The following is a 19,616-nucleotide window of genomic DNA, read 5'->3' on the forward strand; positions in this document are numbered from 1 at the left end:
TTTTTATACTCGTATGAGAGTTTGTAGTAAATCGTAAATTTTAAATTAAAATTTTTATTTTAAAGTTTTAACGAGGTCCCAACGTAGTTTTATTGTAAATGATATTGTATATACTAACATTAGTCAACGTACTTAATCTAAGTATCAATATAACTTAAGTTAGAAGTTAGAATGAAATGAATGTACCATTTACTATTTTGTAAAATTAACAAAGAATCGAATTGAAACTAACGCCTGGTATTTTTCTATTATGATTAGGCTAAGTTGAAGCTCTTAGACAAGAAGTTTATAGATAATTAGCCAGTTATATTCATTAATGAATACAAGTAATTTTTGTGCCAAGGAGTAATCTAGGTTTCATTCTTATTTTAAAGAGTGTTATGTCCATAAAAGTGTCATTCCTAATAAATGCGACATTTTTAACTTATCTACATATCGCAATTTGGATTTATGTTTATTATTTGAAAATGTTCCATGAGTTGTAGTTAATGGTCTCTTGCTTCCTTGCTTTTTTGTCATTTATATTTGTGTTTTTTCAATGGAATTTAAATTTTGAAATATAATTAAAGTGTATTTAAACTTATTAAATTTACTCGCTCAACGTGCTTCAATATGTGTCATATTTCGTACAAAATCCATACAAAATTGTGCAAATAAGGTTCGATAATTGTATTGAAACAGTATGGTACTGTACTTTTTTTAAATTTAAACACCTAGTAAGCTTTCAAAATATTTAAATTTTAATATTTTTCCATGTGCGTTAAAATAAATTTTAGGTTGAAATATTATTTCGGTACAGTTAAAAGTGTGGTTTTAAATTTTTACGTTATGGAGGATAAAATTATTAAAGATATGTTCGGAAAATTGAAGAATTGTGAAGATATATTAGGCATTCTTAAAGAAAAACGTGTATCTTGGTTAGACTATTTGGCACAGGTAAAAATCGCAAACGAAGTTCAACAGCCAATCAAAAAGGTTGAAATTGATGAAAGGACTGCAGGTCAGTCAAAACTTAACGTAGCTGTAATCAGAGATGCGTGTTATAGTGGAAATAGCAATGGAGAAATATCCTCTGAATTTGGTCATTTTGGGAAGCGCCGACGACTACTTGAGGCAAATTATAATTCTTCCAAATCCATTACTTACATCTGCAGTAAGCATTACAGGAGATGTCCAAAATGCTTTAAAAAGATAAGACGTTATCCTATGAAGGAGACATGTGAGTTTCACATTAAATTTCTGAAGTGGAATGTTATAATATTGAATATATTTCGCAGTATTTGTAAAAAGTTCAAGAGTCTCTTCGGTGTTGCAACTGTCTAGTCGTAGCACATTTTTAAAGCAGACTGATACGGTTAGGTCCAGAAAAGCAAAGCACATTGCACGGTGCAGGCACAATAAAAAATGTTAGCTTATCGATTTTTTTAAATTAATTTTATATATGCTAATGACATTTCATTGATTAGCAAAAGCATGTGGAAGAAGAAATGCAAGTAATCCACGCTCTCATTGTGCAAACAATAAAATTTGGACCCCAGATGACACAGTTTTAGATCGTTGCAATAAAAAGAAGAAGCGTAAGCCTAATGTACCTGGAATCATTCATACATTTTAAGAATGACTCTTGTATTTAATAGGTAAACCAAAACGTGCTCGTTGCGGAAAAAGGGTAAAACCTTCTTGTAAACGTCAAAAACTCTCAAAGCGCGCACTTCAGTCATACATTAGAAATGCCGCCCGTGCCGGTGGATACGGGTACCGATTCGGAGAAGGAGAAATAAATTGCATGGTTAAGAAAGCACCTGACGAATCTGACCGTGATTTGGTAAATAAAGAATGTAAGGCTATGAAAAAAGTTCAAGGTTCCAAGAGGAAAATCATGAACAAAGCTATTAATCAAAAGAAAAAGAAATGTTAGGTTATCCACTAGGGCTGTGAGAGCGTAAATTCCAATTTTGAATGTCGAATTTATTTGGAAGCTAGAATTAGTATTTTGGTGGACTATTTCCCAACTTTTTAATATCTAAATTTACTTGTTATATACTTTGTTTCAAAAAAATAATTATGCATCCATATAAAAATACTATAATGCATACTTAGTATATCACCATCCATTTTAAAATGTAGCCTTTTAACAAACCTGTTGATGAGTAAGTTGCAGTATAAATTGTCTGGATAAGCTAACTCTGGACGTATATTGTTTATCATGTGTTGTACTGCAAAATTGAGCAATACTCAAAAGCATGGATTATGATCGTCGTTTAAGTATTACTTATTAATAATGTATAGTTATTTTAAAAGATTTGTGCCCATTGCAAAAATATTTATATTCAACCCAAGCGTATATACATTGTTTAGATGTCAAACTGCTTGTCAAAGTATCGGAATAATAAGAATAGGTCTCGGTGAAGAAACAGTATGTAGACTGATTATCCTTGAGGGCAGATGAGATCACCAATCATATACTATGTGACTGCCGGGTTTGAAATGGGTCATGAGAGGATTACTGGATCTCGAGTTCCTATTCCGGTCTGATGGTAGGATGTCCTCACCATCTGGAAGTTTGGGTTTTATATGAAACTAAGAGTGTCTTTCCTTCAGTTAGGGTCATTTAGCAGTACAAAAGATCAGCCATGATCGCAGTGCTCTGCTCCAATTGGAGGTAGTATCCCGTATATCTTATCCTATCATTATATAAAACATTATTTTTAGGATTAGTTTTAAATATTTTATTTTTCTCATAGATTTAACAAATTGTATAAACATTATCGGTTAAATTCTTGTAAATACATAAACCAAATTGTGAAAATGTTTTATAAACATTAATATAACTAACAACCAACAAAGTTTATATTATTTTAATTATGTATAAATAATACTAAGGAAAACTTATTAAGAAGGGTAAAAAGATTTTATCTTTATATATTTAAGATAAAAGCAATATATATGTAAATTAAGCCAATATCCTGGGTTAAAAATTTTAAATAATTAAGTTATGCATTAATCCTTTGATAACCTAAGACTATGCTGCTATATACTTTATATGAAAATCATTCATAATTCTTTAAACTTCGGTCTTTAATAGTAAAACAATTCCGGGAAATTTGTCTCGTAAATTGGTTTTTCAGAGGCTGCTTGAATTTGGGTTTTAATGTCGTTTTGGTTTATTTGCCGCTCGATGGTTAGTGAATTGAAAAGATCATTTAGGCGATTTTGTATGACGTCGTGCTAAAATGGGTATATAATAAAAATATATGTGTATATTAAAAATTGGGTTCTATATGCATAAAATATTAAAGTTACCTTAGGTTCTGTGCGTCTTACTAAATCCTCAAAATTGCTTTCACGAAATGCACGGACTATTTGCTTTTGTTTTTCGCGTTCCTCTCGTTTAGTCGCTTCAGATGGTTCTGCTAATGCACGTTTCATCGCATCGAAATTATATTCTGGTGCTAGTGCTTTTTTATAGACACCCGGAGAACTAGTTATACTGTCCGCATCTGCATTGTAGGCTGTTAAGTCGGCGGAACTATTGCGCTGAGGCATTTGGTTGCTAACGGACTCCACCCAAGAATGTCTATGGGCGGGATTATCGGTTTGGTTGAGAGCATACGGTGCGCCAGTCTGCAAGCGATTGAAATCCATTCCAGCATTTTGCAGAGCCTCTGACAGAGCCAATTTATCGATAGACAAATGTGGTAAAGCTAAATTCATTTTTGTATTTGCCTTTTTGGGGTCCAGTAGTGGGGGAAGCAGGTAAGGTGCCTCTTCTTTGCGAGCGTCAATAATTTTCTGTGCATATTCCAATAAATTTGTGATACCAGTTACACGCGCAGTAAGTGTGAGCAACGCAATTGCCGTACAATGTAAGTTACATTTGTGTATTGAATCTATATCTTCCGACGTAGTGGATATTTGTTGAATACTATTATGAAAAATTTATTTTAAAAATTATATTTAATATATTTGAATTACATATTTATATATATGGAGTTGATGGTGTATTTAGGTTCGAATATTGATTAATAGAATAGTTTTTTAAAATACTTGCTTATAGAGATTACTTACCCTAAAATAAAGAGCAAAAATTCTTGCACGGTCTCACTGCAGGCCATTTCAACAATCAGTAGAGCTGCGGTATTATAACTGGAAGTTAAGGCTTCTATTCGATTCGATAGAGCCATACTATCAATCAATGCTTGCATTATGTTTGCACCATATTTATGGGTAAAAATAATGTCTGACCGCGAGGGTGGTTCTTGTGACAGAGCTGCATATGATTTAACACTGACAACACTTAATACTTTCTCATTTTGGTGTCTGTCAAGTAACGCCTGGAAGATATGCATAACAATAATACGTGTAGGATCATGTGGTGCTCGTGCCATTTTCAGCAGCGGTTGTAAGAATGATGCAGGGAATGCTTTTTCAAACGAAACTGTGCTATATTGCGTGCCAACTTTCAGTAGAGATTTCAACAAAATGTTCTGTAACATTTGATCACCTTTACTTTTCTTTGATAAATCAGGCACAGTATTCATAATAAACAACATTATTTCGATTTTCTGATAGTCGGGATGATGATTGGCGAATTCACCTAACGCATTTATCAGTGCTTCCTGATATTGGGACTCCTCCGCTGTGATTTCGGTGGTAGTGCTCACACTCGTGCGCAGGTGGGTCAATAAATTGTTTATAATATCAAGTGCAGATGGTCCTACACTCTCACCAGCAGCAATGGCTATAATTTTGGATAGTACTACAGCCAGGGAAGTACGAGTTTTTGGTGATGATTTAAAATTATTATCCAAATGTTGCATCAAAGTTTCAACGACTGTATATGAGTATTGCGGTTGTATTGATATCATAACGATACGGAAAGTATGTATCGCAAAAGTATTTGGTACCCAGAGTTCATGACGATCCATATGACTGCAAGTAGTGAAGTAAAATAATGTGAAATCTTATAATATATATGTTTAGTAGTTACTTACGTCAGCAATGGTTTTAGTACGCTACGTATGTGTCCATATGAAGCTCGTCCCACAAGTTCCCTCAGCACCTCTTCAGCCAATATCGGTGGAGTAACATTTGTAGCATCCTCAACCGGTGTTAAATCGCCAGACTTTGAAAATGCATAATAATATTTTAAATAAAAAGCACACGAGGAAAATGGAAACACATAAAGAATGCATAAAAAAATGTAAGCATGATTAGCATAATTCTAAATAATTAAAATACAAAATATAAATTTACCGCTAAATAATTCTTCTTCACAAACATAACGTTTACGCAAAACTTTTTGATGAAACAATAAAAACAGCAATTACATTATTAACACAAATTGTAAAGATTTTTGAAATTTTGTTTCAATTTTAAATAAATATTTGCATTTCATATAATTTGAGGTGCGTATTTTAGGGAACTCTTTGCACATACCTGCATGTTAAAGAGTAAAGATGGTACAATTTTTTCCATATGCTGTTTTTCCCAAATGTTCTCAACCAAATCATCAGATACAGTTTTACGTATGACACCCTGAAGACCTTTAATGCCAGCCAAACGTATATTATCACGCAATTCCACGTTATCATGATTGCCGTGACACATGGAAGAGAACTTGGAAACAAAGAAATCATACCGCCGATGGTAGGATGGCGTGTCCTCATTTATATTCGCAAATTTAACAAACTGAAATGGACGACCAAGCATTTTAGATACATTTTTACAACAGCGGCAATGTTGTTTTTTAGATAAGGCGATATACTGTAGATGTTTCCTCAGCTTATTATACATTTTATGATTCTTACCAAGTGTGATAAGCAATTTATTGCATTCTGTATTGCCACACTAAATGAATATTCAAGACGGTCATGAATAATTATACAAGCGAATCAGATACAGTATGTTTGCTTATTTGAAAATTATATGCATTATGAACTGAGCGCTTCTAAATCGTAGTGGGCTATCTGTACTTTCCCTAATTCGGTTCCTAATTTCCTCATTTAAGCTAACGAGAACGCTTGCAATCAATTTATAACGTAGTTTGACATAAGAATTGTTTTCAGATGAGCAAATGTGTGTTATTTATAATCACATTTTCATAAGTTTCAGTGGAGTTTTAGAGTTTAGACTCGCAATCCAAAATATCGTGATTGGCATACCCAAATACAAGCGTGAACTTGTTTATATTGATAACTGACATAAAGATAATAAAAATTACTGTTCACTGTTTGGTTTATACAATCTTATAGAAAACATATTTCTTGTGTGTATTTGCAATTCCAAAGTTTCATTTATCGTAATTTACTATTTGATAAATAAGTAAGCGATGACTGTAGAGTGACGCGGCTAACTTATAAATATGCGCTTTAAACAAAGTACAAGAATTTTAAATTCAATTATGTTTTTAATCAAACCAGAAGTCAACACTTAATTAATTAATTGAACAGATTTAGCACGAGTAATTTAAGCTTTAGCTGATGTGCTATCTAAGCAAGAAGAAATGTAAGGTCATAAAAATGTTAGTCACGCATTTTCAGAACACTTCTGAAATGAAAGGGATTTTAAGATTCCACTAAAAAAAAAACTACAGTACGTTTGAACTTATAGCACCAAATATGCTCGACATCTTAAGCAGTGACTGTATGTTATACATACCGAGTTAGTGGCCATTATCTGTAAATTAGGATTTGAGTCCTCCAGCAATTTTTGCACCATGCGTAAAAATGATTCAACAAATAAGTTTAAGGTTTGTGCATGGCACGCCTGCAGCAGTAAGTCCATCGCTTCCATTGCAATCTCTACAAACCTGAAATTTACAAGAAAAATTCATAATTATACGCAGACACGCATAGGCTGACTCATACGCTTACTTGTAACGTTTGCGATTGATATCCTTTGTTGCTTTCTGGTACAAATACTCGCCAATTCGATCCAGTTTATCTGGTGAGCTAAGCGAGTAAAACGTAAGCTTTTCCATATTCGATTTGACAAGTCCATCTTCGGGATTTATTGGGAATATGTTGTCAACCAGGCGCTTATAGCGCGGACGCAGTGCAGAACAACACCCGCAGCAACCTAAGGAGAGAAAGCAGGCACATTGCTTTAAAAAATTTGTACTTCGGTTAGATGAAGCGTTTGGCAGCAGTAGCCGCATGCAGCGATAGCTAAACATGCCGCCTTCATGACAACTGCCTTAGAACTAATTGCCCTAAAACGCGTATCTCAACTGACAACAAACGACGACGAAAAACACTTGCAATGGCTCGTAATCATTTGGGATATGCGAAATTGTTGTGGAATGTTTATAGTTGTTATCTTATCTGCACGTTATTTCATTGTGTATGTGAGCGCGTTTATTACGAGTTACTTTATGTGATTAAAAACTTTTTTCAGCAATTAAATGCTTCACCTGCACACACTTGCCCCGCTTCAGCAAGGCTGAACGTAATTATTTTATACTAATAGAGCATAATATTTAAGTTTACCCATCATTGCTGCCAATTTTTGCACTCCTGTCAACTTATTTTAAACAACTATAAAAATATTTTTACATTAAAAGCAATATTGTATACTTTATGAAATCTTTATATCAGCACCATTAAATTAGCGAAAACAAATCTGACATTTAACAGCGGAGTAGGTGCGACGTAGTGTTGCCAACCAATTGACATTCGATTTTAGTGCTGCCAAGTTCGTTTAGACATTGTGATTTCATTTTAATTTCTCAGAAGGGTTAATTCATGAAAAACTAAATTTATATATATTTTTGCAATTAAATATGCATGAATAAGTACAAAAAAATAATTTTTTATTTTGCAAGCATTTTTTTTACAGATGACTTAATATGTACCATTATGTGCTTTATTCTATATATAAGTTATGATTTAGTTTTTAATGAATATAAAATATTAGTATTCATCTTACTTACCAAAAAATGCTAATTTTAAAAGCAACATTTATAAATGTAACGTATATCAATTTTTGTTTTAATTTTGGAAAATTTAAAATATTTGATTTTGATTTCAAAACCAAAACAAAACAAAAATGTTTAGAGAGAATTTAAAAAGCAAACTAATGAAAGTTAGATTTACATTTACTAGAACATATTTCTTTGGCGGTGTTTTTGCAGTTTCCTAAATTTTTCTATTATTTAATATATGGTCAAGGATGATCTGTCCCATAATACCCACCTCAATATATTACTAATTTCATATTTTACAACTTGTCTAACATTACTTTTTAATAAAAACTGTTGATCTAATTATTCCAGCTTAGATTAATTACAACAAAAATTAGAATATTTCTTTTTCTTCTAAATTACTCTTTGGTTCCGTAATTATTATTAAGTCAATTGATTTCTTAATGATATTACTTGAATCAAAATCAATATTTCATAAAAAACTGTTAAATAGCCGCAATTAATGGACTAATTGGTCAATTAAACCTTAAGCAAATGAATTAAGGACATTTGATCTCTTTCTTTAGCAGGACGCTTTTTCTAATGGATTTGTATTTAAAAGTACAAAATTACTCACTGTACTCGTTTCACACTTTTAAAAAAGTTTGAGTAAAACGAGCTGCACCTGTTTTATTTAACTTTATGTAATATGTAATTATACTACATTTAGTATTTAATGTCATTTAGTTTATTAGCTTTAATAAAGTGAGCAATGAAAGCCTGTAGGTGTTCCCCTTTAAAGTTGTCATAATTTACGGTGGGACTAACAAAAGTTCGCTTAGCGAATTAATTGCCAGCTGATTTAATATTGTGAAATTTCATTTGTAGTTCCGCAGCAACCAGTCAAAACAGAAACTGGTCGTTTTGCGTTCTATGGTTCTGAGACAAGTATTGCGTGGTCTACTTTGCGACTTTATGTCTTGAGAGTTCCACCATAGAACGGCATGTGTTACATCGTTTGTGTTTTTTCGCAGTGTATGAGTTAAGCGTCTAAATCGTATTTACTGTACAATTGGTTTCTATGCAGTAGCACGCCACAGCCTCTCTTTCAAGGTAACTTTCGGTTATCAACTCTGCAAGATAGACTCGAGACACTTATTAACAAAACATTGTAGTTTATGAACTGTTGCCAATGTTAAGTGCCATATTTCGGTTCCGTGTAGCAGTACAGATTTGACGCAAGAATTAAAGATGAGAAGTGTAGTATCTTATGTTAAGCTCCTGCATCTGCAAATTCGCATAAGACTGCTAAAACTCGTTCTAGCTTTCAGACGACGGCTGTCGAAATCCTTGTAGATCTGACAATACGGTCTGTCGATAACATCCGAGTTTGCAGGAAATTATCGTTGATGAACTGGGCTTGAATGGCATTGCTGTACCGCAATTATTAGGTAATCATCTTGGATACACTAAGAAATCAACATAACGGAGTCCTCGTAATATTCTGTTTTTTAATAATTTGTTATTAACAACTCCATAATTAAATTTTTTACATTTTACTGAACTTTAAATATAGGGCTGCCATTTTTTCTGGTATATTTGAATGAAATAAATAAAAGCTTTCTTTTTTCTTATACACTGTTTACACTGCAGGTTGCTTTTAAGAAATCTATTGGATTTGTACGTTTTAAACCTTTTGCAAGTAAGTGCTCCTTTACGAAGGATGCGGAAATGCAAACTTGCATGTGATTACATTTTTAATGCAGTTTTTAAGTTCAACGGAGTACAAATCGATATGAAATTGCAGAGTACAGCTGAGTAGCTTTAATGACTAATATGTACTGCAAAAGGATATGTAAATAAGTTGCATTGCAGGATGGTTACTGTAAGGACGCGGAGAAGTATGTTTCAGCTAATTTAGTCCCTTCCAAAGTTTTGCTGATGTAGTATAATTGAAACACCTACATTTTACACGCAATTTTAAATCTTGAAATTCACAATCTTTAGAAAATAAATGACATCACCAAGTCTTAATATATTTTCTATAAGATTTTTTTCATAGGAATAATGAATTTATTATTAAAAAAATCTCCTCATCATGTGTATATCACAAGTTAAATGAAGTATACCTACAGAAATGTGCACTATAAGAAGTAATTCTAATAATTAGCATCGACCCCGCAATTGAGGTAGTATTTTCATAATGATGATAGCTAAGTTCATGGCTAAGTTCGATAGAAAACTTTAATAGACAATTTTTGTCTCCATATGTGAGGTATGGAGGTTACAATTACGCTACAATTATGATCTGTGTGCTATGACCTAGAAGCAGATATATAAACAAAATAAAGGTTCAGTAAACTCTGATTTAGTGTTCTTAGTTTACTTGAGTAAAAAAAATGCTAGATCGGGAAACCAATTTATTATTAGGCAAAAATGTGGTAGGAACTAACCTGCGCTGGAACAATTATGTAGATGGAAATGCTTGGAGCCCATGTGACATCACTTCGTAACACTATATTTTTCATTAGTGTGTAGCTCCATGCTTTTTGCCACTTGCATGGTTTAAACGAACAATTATTGGTTAACTGATACAACAGAATCTGCCTATAAAGTCGATGCCGGTTACATATATGTACTTCTATGAGGCTAATCTTACTCATACATATATGTACAATACTTAATAAAAGATCATTCAATTCTGTGATGCAAGGCATTAAGAATACAGAAAACTATACCAACAGGATAATGATCCAAGTCATTTACAATCATTTATGTAAGGATTATCAGGAAGTTCTTGGTAACATGAAACAGTTCCAATGCAAATTTTGATTAAATCGATTTATGATTTAAAGATAAATATGACGTCAGCTTTAAATTTCTACAATTGTGTTTTGTAATCCAGTGCATATTTCCACCTCAACCTATAAACCCATAAACCTATTTAATTCTTATATTTTCATAACATTTGACCTTTTAAATGTTTTTATTTAATATATTTTTTATTTACAGCAAAATGCACAAATTGCAGTTTAATGCCTGAAATTAGTTTGCACCTTCTGGTCTTTTATTTTTTGTACCCCAACGTTTTACTACTTGAAGGCGCTTCGGGCAGAAAAATATTCCATAAAAGTCCATGGCGGTTATGGCAATTTTATGGTAATTTGAGTGGAAAATTGTACGAAATTTTGTAAGAGAAAAGCGAAATAAAATTGTCATGGCACTTAGAGAAATTCGGTAATTTATGCATTTATTTTTCTGTTATTTTTGGCTTTAAACTTACATGTCGGATCCGTGCACTTTTGTATGAACGTATCAAAGAATTCCGGTAGCTCCACTGGCTCAAAGCAGCAACGAATCAAAGCCATTCTCTTACGTTTGCGTTGATTTCGAATGGTGCCAGTTTGTCAGTTTGTCAGTTTGTCAGCTTTTCAGTTTAGTTGCGGTGTTTAGATATCCGTTTCCGTCCGCTTTCCCGCTCTTTTGAAATGTGCAATTTCAACCTTGAACTCGTTTACGCAGTTTTCTATATATTTTACTTTCTCTTTCTTCTTCCACTTGCTTCGTTTTGCAGGGAAGCAAACAATTGGTGATTTAATTTGTGGAATGGTAGTGGGCGCAGGGGAGGGAGGATTGCAGACTCAAAATCAGCAGCTTTACAAGTTATCTACTCAGCTGATTTCTGATTTCTGAAAGTGTGTAACTGTTGTAGCCCGCCACTCCGCACACCCTCCGCTGTAGGTGCGAACTTAAAATAGCATCGCCGTTGTCGAGCTTTTATTTTTATTTGTGTTATTTATGCATTTGCACACGCAAAAAACGTTCCAGTATTTAAAGTCGATAATTTGACCTTTATGTGAGGCTTTTTATTTTAAACAAAATAGTTTTTTTTTACTTGCAATTTATTTATAATAAATTATTTTAAGAGAAACAAAATACTTAAAAATTAAATGAATGTGTCACTCTGAAGTCTTTGCTCCACTTGCAATCACTTTCGTCAAAGACTTCTATGGAAGATTTTCACATCAATTTCATTTTCATTTATTCTTTACAGATTATTAATAAATTATTAATAAGTTTCATTCATAAGCAATCGTAATCGTAATAAACATAACAAATTATAGTTTTTGCAAATTTGTTTTAATTATTAAAAATGTACGAAAAAAAACGCTAGAAATATCCTTGCGGGCTGAGTTTTCAACTCAAACACCAACTAAAAACAACTGAAAATTCTTAGTACATACATTATTGGGCAAAGCTGCGAGGAATTTTTGAGGCTTCATTTCGAAAAGCTATTGAACAATTAAACCGTTAGAAAAGCTTTCACACAATTCATTCAGAAACCGACCAACCATAAAGCTCTATAAAGCTGATTTCATGCCTTCCATTCAATTTTATTTTCGTTGTAAACTGAGCGGGTTCAAAAATCAGTGTAAGGTCGTCCATTCTTATATATCACAAGACCCCTTAAAACTCCCCATGAGTGCGTTTAGTTGGCTAAATATGTTTGTTGTTGTGCTTTTTGATATAAGCACCCTTGTTATCCTTTAAGCTTTTTTTGCCTACTTGTTAGAATATCTTACTCATCATCTTGTTGCTTTGATTTGATTGCCACTTGTGCTTCCACTGATACATTGTTATTATAAGTTTCATTTTCCAGCGATTCTTAAATTGCAATCAATAAAGTTTTTTTATTAAAATTCAGAACATTTATTAACTATATTTTTAAAGCTTGTATATTGTACTTCAAAAAATAAATATTCAAATATATAATATTTTTAGCACTATATACGATCTATATATATGACTATAAATGACTATATGTATATACAGGGAACACCCTGATGAATTTACCTGTAGTACCACTCCAAGACATCTATTGCCTATTGTGATGTCCTAAAATTGCATGGAAAAAGCAAGTCATACTAACCGTTATTGTCTCCGTATATTATTCTTGTTATATCATTAACTCTCCCAAATAAAAGTAAGAACAGCTGGAACTAAGAACTTTCGTTATCTCTGTCAGTTCATTGAAGAAACGGTCTTAAAAATATTGAATTTACTTGATTAATTAATTCTATACCTTTTTTATTGTGACAATTCCAGCACAGTCTACTTTTCGGAATATTTATTCGAAGAAGTGATATGCCTAATATAGAAACTACAATTCAACTCGTATAATTCAAATTTTTATTTTTCGATTTATCAGAATATCTAAATCCTCTTTTACACTTACTTTTTATGTACAATAATATGTCCGTAATATACTGAGATGTGAATAAGTTTCGTTTGGGAAACGCTGTTTGATACTTTGTTTAATCTGCTATAAAATTGCGAAGAATATTTTACAACTTTTATACGCAAAACGTGCCAATTTCTGTCGACGACAGAAAACTCATAAAAGTTAAAATACTAGGGAAAATCATAAATTTCAGACGCCAAGGAAAAGTACTGTTAATGTGAGGATAATGTCAAGTATCATAGTAATATGGTAGTACCTTTCCGCTTCGCTCTGTGTAAACCAGAGAATATTTTTCTAAATGTATTTGAAAGAATTACAAAGAGTCAAGAAGTGCATATTCCAGAAACGACTCTGTAGATTATATTGTCGCAGGGATCTATTTCTTAGTCCCGACTCCCCTAAATGTGCACCTTTTCATGAAAAGTGTGAATGTTCGTATAATCGTTCAACTGCATTAGAAATGATAAACAATTTTTTTTTATTTTTTTCCTTTTTTAATTATTCCATCTACTGTCCAAATTATTATTCTATCTATCATACGAGTATCACTTGGACTTGTAACTCAGTCTTGTGATACTCCAGTCTAAGTCTGTACTTGGAATTAGTTTTAATTTTTGACAAAGATTATATGCTTGAAACATGCATCAGGAAAAATAGTCCTTACTCTTTTCTTTTTTGATTTAAATTGTTCTACATAGAAAAGTTAAAATCGACCATAATTCTATTAATAACTTTTATAGATCTCATCTAGACGTTTTATAGATGTGCAGCTGTAACATAACTGCATAATTGAAATAAATATTAAACTGCATTCGAAACATATATATAAACTTCTTTAATGGTGTTACAAATGATATCAAAATACATGAGAATTTCTTGACAAAGTATTTGGCAAACACGGTTTGTCTCAATGCGTACACCCTGTTGTTCTGGTGTTTCTTTTGATGTGTCAATCGATTCTTTAACTGTCATATTTTCTAAACGAATTGCATGTTATCCAATGATATTTCTAAAACGAAATTATTTTTGATTTAAATATATTATTTTAAAAATTCATGTTAGGTATTCGGAAAAAAAATTTTTTTTGTAACGTATTTGCGCCTTTCATAAGTTGGTAATATTTTCTTATGAAATTTTTATATAGGCCTTTGCAAGTGAGATTTCTAAATACTTGTCTGAAATAATAATTCATGTTAATTTTATTGCCAATATACGAAGGAGAGCCCAGTGCGAGATACCCTAATAAATAGTTAATAAATATTTAAATTATCGTGCGCTACAATAGCTCAGTTTCTCGCTTCAGTAAGTCAGAAAGTGAAATTCCTATTGCAAATGAAAGTAAATGCAATTTGCACTAAACTGCTTTATGCAGCGGTGCATAATTTATGGAAAATGATGCAATTATTGTGTTTCATATAAAAAGTTATTAAACAATAAAATTCTGCAACGAACATTCAATAAAACATGAAAATGCGCGATTTTATTGCATAAATTATTCAAGCAAAAACTTCATCCTCCTATGATCGACTACAAAAAATTTACAATCAATTTCAATCTTTTTATTAATGAAAGGAAAATAGTTAATATTTCAGATTCTATTTTTAATTATTTAATTAAATGTGTATTGATTTTAGAAATCTGATGTTTTAAGAATAATAAAATGAGGGTTAATGGTAAGAGCTGTGCTTTTATTTTGTAGAAAAAACTTCTGTATTCAGGTTTAAAAGCTTTGTTTTAGTGAAATCATTGGATGGCCAAATTTGATTAATGATTTCCAAAAAATATATTTAATATTGATTTATTAATTTATTGCAAGGGGGAATAAGTCCAAAGACCTATATGTCCTGCAAGCACAGCTGGATTTATTTTTTCTCTTTTATAGTTTATTTTTTTTTTTATTTTTATAATTTTAGCTTTATAGTCCGTTTTTGTTAGTTCCCGCTTTCCAAGAGGAGGAGTGATACTAAACTATTGCTGCAAAGAACGCGGTCTATAAAAGGACCCTGCTGTCAGGTCAGCTACGCGAACCATGCGCGCACAATATTGAGAGATGAGGAAGATAGAGAGGCGCATATTCAGAGGGAAGAAACGAGATTAAGTCGAGGTGTGTAAAAACAGGAATGAGTTTTATCTCATTTTGTAAGTTCTATCTTATCTTGCAACTGTCTGGCTCAAGACTTTAAGCCTGAATTATCAACCTGTAATGGCGAAGGAGTGATTTATGAAATTCAAAATCATAACTACCCTGCAGCAAGTGTTATAATTTGTAACTTATTTCCTTTAAAACAGAAATGAAAGCCTAAAACAATTAAAAATATTTTTAATTTTCACTTTATATCTTAATTCTTTGATCATGGTTGTCTGAGGCTTAGAATTCAGTTTATTGTGTATAGCGAACGTGGTCAACATACACTTTACTTCCAAATTGTGATATTCTAACACATTATAAAAATACTAATTAGACAATATTAGAGCAATTAGTTGTGCGTTGTTTGTGGATAAACATGATTACATACCTATTGAATGTAATTAAGATTTCACTTAAACCAACATTTTCTTAGCAGGATAGGTGTAGATATAGTAGGAATTCATTTGTCAACTGTGTCTGAAATATCAAATATAAACAAATTGAGAAATCTAGAGCCGATATAAGGGACGATAGGGATTTCAGCTCATTTATTTTTAACAAAAGAAATGCTGACAAGTTTCCTGGTTTTAATGAATCCAAATTCAAATCAATTTGTAGATATTTAACTGTACATGTACAGTTATAGTAATAACCTCCAAAGCAACCACCTTCAAAGATGCTGATATCTGCAGTTTTATGAGACACAGGGATATCACAGAAATATCTATTCAAATTCTTTGCTTTGCTTTGCTTCGTATGAGTATACAATTGACAATGACAATTAGACTTGTGATGAGACTTCTAGATTCTCTGTCCAGTTAACAGACGATTTTAACCTCGACCGTTAGTTTAAGAATTGTGGCTGTTTTTTGTTTATTTATGTCCTCTAGAATGTTGTACTGGATTATACCAAAATCGTGTTTTCTGTAATTATCGCTCTCGGGCATTTTGACCTTGTGTGTATGTACCCGACAATGTCTTTAGTCTTTCTTAGTCTTTCCGAGGAAGACGAATAAAATTTGATGAGTTTTGTGGGTAAAACTAACTATAAAAAGATAAGATTTAATAAATGTATGAGCTTCTTTAGGGCTTCTGAACCTAAGTTGTTTGCTTATTATACGTTTAAATACGTTTAAAATATAAAATGAAATTCAATAAGTTTTGCCCGAGATAAATATAATAGTCTGTTAAATGAGTTCTTGTACCGACTACACTTCGTCTAAAGTGAAAAATTATTGATAATTAGTTTATGTTTGTTTGGTATTTAGTAAAATGTATGAATGTTTGTATTGTATTTCGAGAAGTATTGTACAAATAATTATTTTTTAAATCTGCCACTCGAGTACTAACCTCAGCTTGTAATTACAAACTCTTTAACCTTAGCACATGCCGATTATGTTTCATATCAAACCAAATCTTTAGAGAGGCATTATCTTTACAGTTATTGCTGTTGCTGCTGCTTTTGCTATTAAATTTCTATTGTATCTGACTTTAATATTTATTCACTGTTAACAATGATTGATGAGTTTCTGAATACACCACAAGGTGTTGCCTCACTTGAGCTCGTACGAAAACTACTGTTATCGGTTGCGGCTTACTAGCATTGAGTTCGGGTCAAAGTAAGCGCAAGCCGGGCTTAGTGTTACGTGCATCAAAAACACACAAACGGACAAGAATTATAATCTTGATTTCAATATCACGCTCAGAATTTGCCTTCAAGTGGCTCAAATGAGGCCTGACTTATGTGCAGTTTGTTTGCTTAAGAATTCATGTGTGAGTTCGATGGGTGAAAAGTAACATTTTCGGCATATCAAGTGGCCTTTTTCGCTACAAATTTGGATTTTAGCGATTTTAGTTTCTGTTTGTTTATGCAAAGCATGTACAACGCTTAAATTTTTGTTCGGGTTTTGGTTTTTGGCAAATTCATTATGAAATGGCATACGGGAAACGCGGTAGTGGGTGCGTGAATCGAGCTCTGTTGTCACTTGGGGCAATAATTTGAGCAGTTGCACTCTGCACCTTTGAAATGATAAGTCAAATAAACTGACATGCAAACAGCGTTCCTTAACATAATACGTGATTCGTCGTATGAGTACCTGGTCGAAGTATTTACATGGAAAATCAAAAAAAAAAAAATACGTTCAATCAATTATTGAAATTACTTAAATTAAGAATACAATTTATTTTTTTATTCAGCTTTATTCAGCTGAGCAAAACAGTTGTAAGACTCCATGGAAACCAATTTTAGTGGCGTTATTTAATGCACAAAGCGTTTGTACATATTTCATATCACCCCGAAGTACTTTGTGCCCATTTTACGTCAATCCAGACAAAATTAAGCCAATTTCAAGTTAGACCGCTAATCCAGACTTATGAATTACCCGATTACTGTTTTGCATTATTTTTCCTATTTTTGTAAAACTCAGACTGTGACTCATTCACGCAATGCTTCGAGCTCGGATCTGTCAGTTCTTTTACCTTTTAAAGCCATTTTACGTAATTATTAAAATAGTTTTTCTTTAAGGGGGAAAAATGCAAGAAATATAGAAAAAGTGAGACTCAATTTTGTAGTAGTTAAATTTTAATTTATACAATCTAAACTAGTTTCTAACTCAGAAATGTAAGCGTTAATAAGTTTTGGCAAAGCGCAAATTTTGCTTACTTAATGGCAAATACAACGGCTCCTTAATCCGGTCGTTAAGATCGAACACTGAGATATGCAAGAGCAACCAAAGCCAGGAGCAGCAAATTGTGGAAATGAATGAAAAGCCCACGTTTTACTTCAAATATACACAATAATGTACAAATGTTTTTTCCACTACTATTTATAAGAAAATGTAAGAAGGAAGATAAAAGTTTGCATAGTTTTACCGAAGTTTCAATACCCTTCACACATAAAATCAAATCTAAAATATTTAATTTTATCTATTTTTGAAAATAAAATGTTTCCAAATCCAATACTTTGGTACTGATATAATCATTCCTTTTAAAATTGATAAGATAAAATTATGAAATGGCATTTACTCCTAGCCCTCGGAAATGCTGTAGAAATGATATTTCATATTACATTTGAAGAATACGTTCTTGAATATGACAAAAAGCTTACTTACTTACTTAGTTGGCTATTACAGCCTAAGATTGTTTTTGGTCAGGTCTGGAGGCCTCCGCTCTCAAATCATTTGTCACTGGATACTTTTTTGAAGAAGCAGGCGTACTCTATTTCGTGTTCTATTATGCGATACCGAATCAAAAACTTTTCTAACCGATATATTCACAGCCACTATGACAAAGCGGTCAAACCAGCGAAGCTGTTGAAATTCAATATGCCTAACTATGCTAATGTTGCCTACTATTGATATTGCAAGGCGTTTTCCTCAGACCTAAGTCTTTATAGAAATCTTAAATGGTAGGCATAAAGAATAGCCAAATGTGTCTATTTTTAATCAACAAATGATTGTTATTTTAAGATGCTGATGTGGTATGTTGTCTGGGTCCACCCATAACCCATATATTCCAAAGAAAAGTTATCGATTATTTCTCTTCCCTGGAACTTCTGCTGTCTTTGGGAGACTGATTATTATTACATTATAAAATCTTATTAATATAACGGGGCCTCAAATATTTATTACTACGCATGAAATGATTCATGGAACAAATTTAATTGCTTAACTATTCCAATAAATCTTTGATAAATATCGAGAAATGTAGAGTTGTCGTCTCATAATCGGTTAAAAATTCTTAAAAAATCATCTGACTTTCAATTTTTATTGAAGCTTTACGGTATCTATTTATTCTACCGAAATCGTGAAATCATTGTAACGCCTGGTGATAACTGGAGCGCTATCAGGTTAATCGGTAATTACAGTTTAAAAATAAGAAAATAACAAGGAGCAAACAAGGTGGGTCAAGTAAAAACTCTGCATCAAAATTTGAAAATAATTGCATGTACTTCTTTGTTGAAGCGAACGATGACCAGAAGTAACGCCTATTTTGACATTTTGGTTCGATGTAATGTTTTAATTACCTTTTTAAATACTTTTTTAGTTTGTTTACGTATTGTGACGGCCCAGTACTGTTCCCAAAAAAGCATGTAATGTTTGACGGCTCTTATTGATTGGTTGCGTATAAACGCGGAATATTAATTTTCGATAAAATCAAATAAAATCAGCAGAAAACTCAGCAAGAATATTAACAAAAATCTTAAGTTGCTTAAGTCACAAATGTTTTCGTTTACTTTCACATATGAATTTTATATTTTTATTATGAATTTTTGAAATTAAAGCTGTCATGGTGCTTAGTACGCTTCTACGTATATAAACCTTCTGCTTCTTTCGAATTAATTT

At 32.2% G+C, this 19,616-nt stretch overlaps 3 protein-coding genes across 8 annotated transcripts in view; 1 reads left to right on the forward strand and 2 right to left on the reverse strand.

Moving 5' to 3' along the window:
* The first annotated feature begins 787 nt into the window (after positions 1–787).
* LOC119677313 lies at positions 788–2,086 on the forward strand. Its single transcript, XM_038088609.1, has 4 exons — positions 788–1,219; positions 1,278–1,406; positions 1,467–1,577; positions 1,638–2,086. Exons 1-4 carry the CDS (start codon positions 829–831, stop codon positions 1,916–1,918), a joined length of 912 nt encoding a protein of 303 aa, XP_037944537.1. The 5' UTR covers positions 788–828; the 3' UTR covers positions 1,919–2,086.
* Positions 2,087–2,927: 841 nt separating this feature from the next.
* On the reverse strand, positions 2,928–11,705 carry LOC119677312 (protein EFR3 homolog cmp44E). Of its 6 annotated transcripts, none has more exons than XM_038088603.1 (9): positions 11,187–11,705; positions 6,876–7,080; positions 6,661–6,811; positions 5,440–5,691; positions 5,257–5,298; positions 4,995–5,125; positions 4,069–4,932; positions 3,304–3,925; positions 3,079–3,228 (listed from the first exon to the last, which is right to left on the reverse strand). In XM_038088603.1, the coding sequence occupies exons 1-9, from the start codon at positions 11,269–11,271 to the stop codon at positions 3,079–3,081; spliced, it is 2,502 nt and encodes an 833-aa protein (XP_037944531.1). In that variant the 5' UTR covers positions 11,272–11,705. The 6 variants fall into 6 exon arrangements, with proteins under 6 accessions (XP_037944534.1, XP_037944530.1, XP_037944533.1 ...); XM_038088607.1 differs by lacking the exon at positions 11,187–11,705 and adding an exon at positions 7,934–7,974; XM_038088608.1 differs by lacking the exon at positions 11,187–11,705 and adding an exon at positions 7,491–7,645.
* Positions 11,706–13,901: 2,196 nt separating this feature from the next.
* The window catches only part of LOC119683382 (protein germ cell-less-like), a 6,992-nt gene continuing 1,277 nt past the window's right edge, over positions 13,902–19,616 (reverse strand). The window contains exons 5-6 of the mRNA XM_038097042.1: positions 14,011–14,122; positions 13,902–13,926 (exon numbers count right to left, since the gene is read on the reverse strand). Of these exons, the coding sequence (XP_037952970.1) occupies positions 13,902–13,926; positions 14,011–14,122 (137 nt within the window). The remainder of the gene's footprint in view (positions 13,927–14,010; positions 14,123–19,616) is intronic.

This window comes from Teleopsis dalmanni, chromosome 2 (assembly GCF_002237135.1).
Source record: "Teleopsis dalmanni isolate 2A chromosome 2, ASM223713v2, whole genome shotgun sequence".
Taxonomy (NCBI): domain Eukaryota; kingdom Metazoa; phylum Arthropoda; class Insecta; order Diptera; family Diopsidae; genus Teleopsis; species Teleopsis dalmanni.

What these genes read in the sequence shown, in the direction of transcription:
- LOC119677313 (XM_038088609.1), top strand. Translation starts at nt 829, where the DNA reads ATGGAGGATAAAATTATTAAAGATATGTTCGGAAAATTGAAGAATTGT. An exon ending in GTGCAGGCACAATAAAAAAT is followed by an intron (nt 1,407 to 1,466) that starts GTTAGCTTATCG and finishes TTCATTGATTAG; the next exon opens with CAAAAGCATGTGGAAGAAGA. An exon ending in TTGCAATAAAAAGAAGAAGC is followed by an intron (nt 1,578 to 1,637) that starts GTAAGCCTAATG and finishes TGTATTTAATAG; the next exon opens with GTAAACCAAAACGTGCTCGT.
- LOC119677312 (XM_038088602.1), bottom strand. Translation starts at nt 7,177, where the DNA reads ATGTTTAGCTATCGCTGCATGCGGCTACTGCTGCCAAACGCTTCATCT. An exon ending in CTTTACTCTTTAACATGCAG is followed by an intron (nt 5,299 to 5,439) that starts GTATGTGCAAAG and finishes TTCATCAAAAAG; the next exon opens with TTTTGCGTAAACGTTATGTT. An exon ending in TAAGACGCACAGAACCTAAG is followed by an intron (nt 3,229 to 3,303) that starts GTAACTTTAATA and finishes TACCCATTTTAG; the next exon opens with CACGACGTCATACAAAATCG.